The 9737-nt window shown below is 41.3% G+C and overlaps 2 protein-coding genes across 4 annotated transcripts in view; one reads left to right on the top strand and one right to left on the bottom strand.

Annotated features, from left to right (window-relative positions):
• Positions 1-9737, top strand: part of CTNNAL1 (catenin alpha like 1) — a 596511-nt gene that overhangs the window by 256193 nt on the left and 330581 nt on the right. The window lies entirely within an intron of this gene.
• LOC125690635 (dynein axonemal heavy chain 5-like) overlaps positions 31-9737 on the bottom strand; it is a 145193-nt gene continuing 135486 nt past the window's right edge. For 2 of the 3 annotated variants that reach the window (XM_048939241.1, XM_048939242.1), the window contains 3 exons: positions 9126-9334; positions 3886-4107; positions 31-2600 (listed from right to left, as the gene is read on the bottom strand). In XM_048939241.1, the coding sequence (XP_048795198.1) occupies positions 2379-2600; positions 3886-4107; positions 9126-9334 (653 nt within the window). In that variant the 3' untranslated portion in view covers positions 31-2378. The remainder of the gene's footprint in view (positions 2601-3885; positions 4108-9125; positions 9335-9737) is intronic. The other variant, XM_048939240.1, reaches the window with a different exon arrangement.

The following is a 9737-nucleotide window of genomic DNA, read 5'->3' as shown; positions in this document are numbered from 1 at the left end:
TGTTGATTGGGAAGGGTGAATGTTATGCCATGTTAATGGCATCTCAAAGCAAATTGAGCTGTCAGATTGAAAGGAGTAATGCCACTGCATGGAGAGACAGAATGGGATGAGGGAGGGAAACAGGCAGAGGAAGATACCTCTTTCAACAGTCAGTGATGCATCTTCACTGCATGGTAAGCACAAGCGGAAAGGGAAAGAGATGTTTTAATGATGGGATACATTGAAGGTTTTGTTTTTCAACTACTTTACAGATTTTCTGGAAGCAGGTGGCTGCGGTCTTCTTTCTGTTGGGTACAAAACTGTCCCTGCCTGTAGTGGAACCCTGTACCATTAGTCTGGTTCCCCAGGGGTATCACCTGCCTTCTGCTCTGTGAGATTTGAGGTCTTCCTGAATTGACAAAATATCATTAGTTGCTGATGTGAAAGGATCAAAGAAGCTGTCACTTTTTTTTTTTTTTTTTTTTAATTATTCTGCTTCAGGACACCATGTGCTAGAACCATGCACCTATGGATTTTCTTTACAGAGAGTTTAATTTTTTAATCTACTTGACAAAGAAAGGAAGTGATGCAGTTTCCATGGAGCACAACATATAAGCTCAACTGCATACATATTTTTAATGAGCAGTTCTAATTTCAGTTGTTTAAAGGATTTACTGTTTTCATAACAAGTAGCAAGTACTTCAGGTGTGCAAAGTAACTCAATATATGCTCTTCATTTTAAGCCTTATCAGTGTCACTGGCATGAACTTTGCATTCACCAAGAGGTTAAAATTAACACCATAACCCCTCAAAGAGGAAGCGGGGAGAACCCTACAGATTAAATCCTTATTTTCTATACCACAGCACAGGCATTCCCCATTGGAAGTCTCTCTTCGTGATTTGCAAGGCAAAGATCTTGAGGCCCAGTTGTTCACCTTTCTAATCAGCAGAATTCTCAGTGGAGTCAGCTGATGCGCTGACATCCAGCCATGCTGCAGGAGGCCTGGAGCAGATATTTGGAACAGGTGGTGTCACTGGGTAAGACCATCCCGCCTCCACCCCATGTGAAGCAAGTTCTAAAGGAATCCTGCCCCAGCTGCTCGGTTTTCCAAGAAGAAACTTGGCCCTTTCTGCTTAGTAGTGGGTAGGACTGAGAATATTGAACTTCCTCGTGGAAAGAACTCTGTGCCTGCTAATAGTAGACTGAAACTGGGTGTGGGGAAAGGTGAACTACCTTCTTACATGGCAGCTGAAAAGAACAAGATTGCAAGTGCTTACAAGGAGAAAAAAAAGTAATGAAGCACTCACTGTTTCTTTCAGAACATCCAACAGCAATTTATTTTGCTTTGAATTTGTGCTAGTGAAAGAAAAGCAAAACACAGTTTTTGGCCAATAGCTGTCTATTAAGAGAAGCAGCAATCACCCTTCAATCATAGGGTAAACTGCAGAGATGACAATACACAAAATAACACCAATCTTTTCAGGTGAATCTACTCCCAGAAATGGCTTATGTATCCTCTATCTTTTAAAAACATATATATTATTTCTTTTTCTTCTTTCTTTTTTTAACCCAGACTAATACAAAATACAGCATAAAATGCAGTTGAGAGTTTTGAGGCCGCAAGATTCAAGGCAGTATCACCAATGTAGCAAATAGTTGGGCCAAAGTGGTGTTTATGCGTGTTTACTCTCAGAAGAGTTTCAGAACTTCTCACTAAGAATTTGGTGTGTGCACATCTTCCTTCTAATGGGGCATAGGTTTGGCAATGAGCTAACATGCAAAAGCAGTAACTTGTGCAAAGATAAACTTCTATTACTATTTCCATATACAAGAGACTATTCAAGGAAACAGCAGCATCCATCTGTAAAACCACTCAGCAAGTTTACAAATGCAAAAATCAAGTGCATTCACATATGTGCAGAAAAGGATGAAGTTTTATTATGAGTTTAACTCACTCGTCATTACTGCTTTAATAATGCTATGCATGATAAGTTTTTAACTACAAAGTTGATTTTAAAAAGAATCATAACGTACTGTGAATAAGACTTATACTAGGAAGAAAAGACAGCATCTACAAAAGAACCTCCATAAATGCTAGAGCAGTTATCAAAATCATAAGCACATTTTCCCTAGTATTTCCTGTATGAGCAAACTAGCTGAATGTATTCCTGCTCCACAACAGCTGCCGTACCTGTTTCCCTCTCACAATCCCAGGTTAAATACATTTAGGTGTATTCACAGTGAAGAGAGTAAACTGATCTATGTATGATTAACACGACCTCTGTCGTGTTAATCACTTGCTAATTCCCACACCACTCTGAAAATAACAATGGAATTCCTACTAGCTGCAAACTTATTTCCTAGGTGGTTATTTTTTTTTAGAGCTATTGTTTGGCCCTCATTTTGAACTGCAGAGCAGTGCCACCCCCCGTAAAGTCCAGTGATCAGGATTCTGTGCTGTTTTCAGGTACAAAGAGAAAATGTACGTCAGATCTGTCCTCCGAGGCGTTTTGTAGACAGGACAGGAGTAGTACACATTGCCTTGTTGCTTCTTTGGATCCTGTAGTGCTGTCACGTTGACAGCATACACATGGACTACAGGAAGACTTGTGAACAGCACCTGAAAATGTTAAAAGAGACACTGGGCTCAGTATTAGCAGGATAGGGTGTCCAAACTCCAGCATCCTGGCACTGGACTCATTGGTGGACTGCAGCAAAAACAGCAGCCCTTCAGCAGAAGCACACAGAAGAATCCAATCCCTGTGCTCATTACTACACTGACCCCAACCTGTCTATAAGCCACTGGCAGCTCAGAGAGAGCAGACTTCAAGAACCTTGGAAGGAACAGAAACTAAGAGAAACCAGCAAAGCTGCAACATGGCAAAGGATGAAAAAATGGCAGCACGGTTCTAGGAGGGAGTGAGAACATTGCCTTTTTTCCCCATCCTTTTCACCTCTAGTAAGTGCTCCCCATTCTTTCCCCACCTCCTGTTCCTTGAATGGCAAGACTGGAGCTGCAGAGGCCCAGCTGCATTCATTAAGCCTTCCTGTTACACCTGTGCTGTTGGCAGTGGAGCTCCAAAGACCCAGGGTGCCTCCTGGGTTATATTCAAAGGAGATCCCTCTGGCAATACACAGTACTCATTAGCAGAGGCAGAGAAAGGTCTCAAATCGACAGCTCTTGTTTATGATGCCAGAGCACCTGGGCAAACTCCATACATGAAGGATGTCTTTTCACAAAGCAGGAAATGAGTACTAGAAGCTGCCACTGGCAAGATCTGGTTTGGAAAACACTGCCCTCAGCCAGCTACAGAAGTGTTTTACCTACAGACAGCAATGGCCTCAACTCCAGTTCCAGGAGAGAACAAAACTTTACCAGCACACACAGTGGCAGCTTTCCCTGTGCACTGACCAGAGCATGCAATCACTGCTCCTTAACTAGGCTTTAAATGTGCTCAGTTGCCTTGGCAAAATGTAAGTTCATACATGGATAACTCAGCAGAAGTCCAGAACTAACACCAATAACTCAAAAGCAGTGCCAGGGGCTTCTATTCACCTAAACACTGCGATCAGAGCAGGCCTGGATTCTGAGAACAGTGACAGGGCCCACTCTTTCAGTCCAAAGGATTCATGGGTTGCACTCATTCAGATGTAGTTCAGCACCTGGAGCCAAGGAGCCCAGCTACTGGTCTACTCAAGTGTAGCACCTCCCAAACTCATCTTCTGACAGAGGCTTTTTGGTCTGTTGTGGTGGGTAAACACCCTGTCCTTTTCCCAGTCCTGCTATTATTTTACCCTCTTACAACCTGCTGTGAAACATATGCTGCAAGCACTTGGAATACTTTCTGGTTTTCTCTGAACACACAATGTTACACTCCAGTTAGTGATGCTCCATCAGTCTTTACCTTCGGTGCTGACTCGACCAGCTTGCTGTTCCTGCGGTCCCAACCAGCCCCTTCGAGGATAAGGCCATATATATAGACCCCACCAATGTCAGCGGAAGGTGGGCCAGCCACGTCTTCTTTCATCATCTTGGTCACCTCGTTGTGCAAAATAACATTGTCGAGTGCCCATCCTTTTGCCAAATTTGAGCGTGTTGTCTCCTGCCTCATGGCAGTGAGGAATCCCTGAAGAGATCAAATATGACACAGGCTTTTGAAGAAGCTTGAACGCACCCATTGCCAACTGTTTTCCTATACAATAGTGACACAAGCAGTATAAACTTCAACCCACAGAATCTCATCTACGTATAAAACTAATTTCAGTAGTGTAACTCCAGTGCTTTCCTACACTGTCCCTGTGCCAGGCATTTGTATACATTTGCTATGCTTATGTTGGCAAAGAAGTCACTAAAGTGGCCTATTTAATGTATAGGTCTAACTCATCTTACCTTACCTTTACAACAAGACAAATGGAGAAAAGTTTACACAGCTAGCAAATAAATGTGATTTGTAAGATTTTAAACGCAGGTAATTGCTCAGGCACCAATAATACCATGTTTTCATGCACTATATTACCTTTCCCTGTAGGAACACCATAAAAATGCTTTTTCAGTCAGCAATTCCCAATGCCTTTTACAGACCACAAAGGAAGTACAAACTGGGATCACATAATTAACTGCTGAAATGCCCCTGTCAGCAGGGCAAAACATAGCTGCTACTCAGTGCAAAGCTTCAGTGCACTTACACAGCATACTGCTGCTGACACCAGCAAGATGAACGCTCAGCATTTAGCAATAGACACTGGAATGGGTTGCCCAGCCCAATGAATGCCCCCTCCTTGAAAGCATTGAAGGCCAGGCTGGATGACACTTTGAGAACCTGGTCTAGTGGGAGGTGTCCTGCCTATAGCAGGGGGATTGGAACTATGTGATCTTAAAGGTCCTTTCCAACTCAAACCATTCTATGATTTTAAGAAACTCATTCTCTGTTATAAAGGAACAAGAGGGATTTATTGGGAGGACAACTGGTAAGGTGCTTACAGTGAGAGTGGGGCTGATCTCTTTTCACTGAGGACAGATGACAGGACAAGGAGAAATGGCATTAAGTTGCACCAAGGGAAGTTCAGGTAGGATATCAGAAAAAAACTTCTGTACAGAAAGGGTTGTTAAGCACTGGAATAGGCTCCCCAGGGAGGTGGTTGAGTCACCATCCCTGGATGTGTTTAAAAACCGTTTGGATGTGGTGCTCAGGGACATGATTTAGTGGAGGGCTGTTAGAGTTAAGGTAGCATGGTTAGGCTGCGGTTGGACTCGATGATCTTTAAGGTCTTTTCCAACCTGAGCAATTCTGTGATTCTAAGAAATCAGTAGCAATGAGGGAATTGATTAAAATTTTTAGTTTACTTTTATTTATCCAATCATAGTGGAGGCTGAAGGAAAGGAAAAGAAGCTTCATGCAGCAACAGCAGCATCATGGTCTTGGTGTAGGGCTAGCATCCAACAGCCAAGCCTGGTGCTTCTGCTGCAGGCCTTAGCACCTCCCAGCAACAAAGCACTCTTTCCATTATGAGATGACATTCATGAACTCGGATATTTCAGTTAAATGACATTGGTGGCTTCTCATTAATGCCATTCCAGGAACCCCAGGACAAGTATTGCAAAGAGCTTTTGTGATAGCAAAGATAATTGTAATTGCATTTGAAGTAGTTGAGAACTCTTGCACACCGCTAAGGGAGACAGGATTAAAGGCTAAGTTCTTCCCTCAGAATGGCCATTAAATGAAAGCAGAATCCTTGTAGTTAATTTGTGGAATTTTAATTTAGGGAAGCATGATAGTACTGTTAGTTTAAAACACACAGCATTCACTGCCAGAAGGCCCCACTGGGCCACCAGACCCAAATCTACAAAAATATGAAAGGGAGAAGAGCAGGAAGAAGACAGGACAGAACAGTGACTGCTCTAAGGGAATCAGTTCAAAGGCTCTGTGGAAATACAGATATAAAAGTAAGCTCAGATTTGTACGCTGTCTTCAGAGATAAGATTTAGTCAGCAGACTCTTCTTGCAGAGATGGCTGAACCTATATGTCCTCTGCAGTGGGACTTGAAACATTTATATTCCCATTAGAGCGAATCCCAGATGGTGGTGTTAAGCCTGCAGCTGAGACAAGGAGCCCCAGTTTTGATTTCTAGTATTGAAACCAGTTTTAATTTCTAGTATCTTTGTCCTGTTTGGCTAGTTGCTTTTTCTTGTTGTTCTTGTTTTGTTTTTGGTTTTTGAAGGGTTGCTTTTTGTTTTGTTTTTGGTTGGGAGGGCTTTTTGTTTGTTGTTGTTTTGTTTCTGAGTCAGGAGGTTGCTAGAATTTTGAACTGCAGAAGATGATTTCTTCTTTCCCTAACCTGCCTTTTCCCAAACATCTCCCTGGCCTGCTCACTGAAGTCTGCTAAACATTGGCTCCTTTGCCTTCTAACAACCCATGCATACTAACTCTGAACCTTCCAGAATCACGCACCCACGGAAGCTGTGACAAGAAGTAAAGAAACCAATGTCTATTGTTTCCAAGATCACATAATCTCTTTCACCTTGCTTGTGGGGTTCCTTGTTTGTCACTTATTTTGTATTTCCTACAGAGAGCAAAATATTGCAGGGTTACTATGGAATCCAGCAGGCTCTGGAAAACGGAGCCATTGCGCTTCATCTTCCTATTAGTATTCACATTACTTTGGCATCTCAGGCTCTCGGAAATAGGCTGGGGGTTCATTACGCTGAGCACTCTACAACCAGAAAGACAGTTCTGCCTCATAGGGTTTAAAATCCACATATAGGACAAGTGGCAGCAGCTGGATACAGCAATGCAAACAAGAAGGCAATAAAGAAGGATCCAGCACAGTAAGGCAATGGGAAGGCAGAAATGGAAGATGTGTAGTGCTGTGGATTTGAGGATTACATCCAGGAGGCACCACTCTTTGTTTGGCGGTTGTCTTAGCCCAATGCAGAATCACAAAGGGAATCAGTTTTTCTTTCACACAGAAGCCTCAGCCTCATTTGTATCACCATAAATAAAAATTAACTTCTGTGCAACCACTGAATTGATCCCAGTATATAACCAGTCCAAGGAAAGAGAAGTCAGGTCCTATTTTCTTTTTTTTTCTTATTGCCAGTGTGTTTCATTCTCCCAGTGCTATAAATCTACTTTATTGTCTTCTGTTACCCATGGCATTTACCCATTGACTATAAGGCGAGCAGTGAGATCTATGCAAGTAGGCAAATTACAAATTATTTAGGAGCTGTATTTCCTCTCCCAAATGAAAGGATTTTTTTTTCTGAGTTTCTCAGCTGTTACAAACAAGCCATTAAACCATTAGAACCAGCACTTCATCACCTCAGCTTGCTTGAAAAGATGGAAATCAATTTTCTTAACATGTGAAATAATGGTTTTAAGCACAGCAACATTATTAACAAAAAATAATATTTAGCTAAATAGAAAATGTGTCTTTGTTCAGACAAATTTCTTGTAGAATGTTCCCACAGCCTGGGTTACAGAAAATAGAGACTATAGAAATAACCATTTGATTATGAAATCTGTGATTGTCAGCACCAATGGTTGTTCAAGTCAGGTAAACACATCTTCTTCTGGACTTTCTCTGCACAGTATGTATTTAGGGACTTCTGGAACTATGTGTCATGAAGTGTTTAATTTTAGAATTTCTAGAGGCTTTCTCACTTACAGTGCTGTATTAAATTGTGTCTTGTCTGGGGACATTTTACTCTGCTTACTTGGCAGCTTTTTTGAGGAATCCAGACACATGGATCCAAAGGAAATACAGAATGCCTCAACTGGGCTGGCCAAATTTCAGGACTGACACAACCCCAGACAGCAAAAACAAAGCCAGTTCAAACAGTCAGTACCAAATCTGTGTCAGCTCTTCCTCATCTGTAGAGCAAAAGAAAGAAGTAACAAAAGCCAAAGCCCATCAGTGTTGCATCCAACCTGATCACTGCAACGGTTACTTAGGAATATTTTAGTATTCTTAACAAGTCAAGTACAGAAGCATAATAGTTTCATTAAGACCACTTCTACTCTCTTTCGTACTTCTGCTTGGGAACCCTTTACTCAGGGATTTTATAAGCACGCTTCTGTGCTTTAAAGTTGTATGGGCAGACAGCTGACAGACAGGCTAGATGATAGATGAGCATTTCCCAGCAGTAGCACTAAAGAATATTTGCCACTGTTGCTTTCCCTCTTCAAGGCAGCTGTTTCAGCTAGCTTTTGCATTGCCAACAAGTACTGAGATTAAAATACATCTTTAAAATAGCTCTTTGCTAAGGCTCCACAGCAACCTGTTGGCTGGATGCTCTCTCAATGACTCACTTCCACAATTCACAGTTCCCATAAACATCTGTGAATCACAGAAAGCTTTAATGAATGTGGTTATCTGTGCAGAGGATCTGCACATCACCAAAGTATGTGTGCTTCACCTCTTCTAACTCTGCTCTCAGCTGTTCCCTTTTTTTTTGTTTTTTGTTTTTTGTTTTTTTGTTTTTCACTCTTTATCAGTGTTTTATTTTGGGGTGCAGGGTAAGGGCTGTATGTTTTATATGTCTTTCCAGATCAAGACTGGCATAAGCCTGGGGTGGTATAAATAACAAGCGTTCCATTTCAAGGAACTGATTTACAAGGATTGAGAGTGAAATCCAGATCCCTTTACCCTATGTCAAAGTTTTCAACCATATTTTGTCTTGTCCTTTAAGGGGTTTTCACATAATAATGAAAAACAGATTACTGTAGCAGAGGAGAAGATAAAAACAGGAAATGTGGAAATGGGAGAAAAAATGTCATTTCTATCCTACAATCAAAACAATCAGAAGATCATCGAACCACAGAATGGTTTGGGTTCAAAGGGAACTCAAAGCCCACCCAGCCCCACCCCATGCCATGGGCAGAGCTGCCTCCCACCAGCTCAGCTGCCCAGGGCCCCATCCAACCTTGAGCTGGCCTTGAGCAGGGCTGGGGCATTCCATTATTTCATGGTGTCATTTTTTGTCAAGCAAAAAATTCATTAGATTTTGAACTTAATCTGTGTTAGAGTTAAGCTAAAAATGTATTTATTTAGATTATACTTAGGATAGTCACAATGGAGTTAGCTTGAAGTTCTTTCACTGTGTAATCTATTACATAGCAGCTGTATCAAATCCGGCAGACCTACCTGTGGATTAAAGAACCCTGTCATCCAGAACTGATTTGGTCGGCCATCCAGGAGCCAAGTGCTGAACTGCTGGTTTCTTTCAAGAAGCTCAGTAAACCAAAATCCTAAAGTTGTAGACTCCCAGGAAATCCGAAACCACAGTTTGGGAATTCTGGCATCATACATACTATCCAATGCATCTCGCAGTTCTTCTGACATAATTATGGTTCCTGGAAGATAAGTAAAACATTCAGCATGAACTTTCCCCCAGCTAACAAAGGCAATTAAAATTTTCAAATGACATCCTGAGTCTAATAAACCCTCTTTTGTTGCCCTTTAATTGCACACCTGTTGCACCACAGTCTTATCAGTGTGTAGTTAATTTGCACAAATTTATAAGACTCGATTCAAAGGAAATGTGACAAGATAAAAGATATTTCTTCTGTTATTTTGATCAGAAATAAGGATTTTTTTAAACAACTTCTCCTTCACATACAATATTTATATTCATTATATTGACACTACCTTTGGAATGTGATTAATTATTTAAAACTTTTTAATATATTTTAATAGCTCCCAAGTGCATGATCAATGATAGAGATATACAGTATAACTCATCTATATCCTTGGCAT

Source organism: Lagopus muta, chromosome 3 (genome assembly GCF_023343835.1).
Source record: "Lagopus muta isolate bLagMut1 chromosome 3, bLagMut1 primary, whole genome shotgun sequence".
Lineage (NCBI taxonomy): Eukaryota > Metazoa > Chordata > Aves > Galliformes > Phasianidae > Lagopus > Lagopus muta.
Note: the sequence above shows the minus strand (reverse complement) of the source record. Positions and strands in the feature narration are given on the sequence as shown.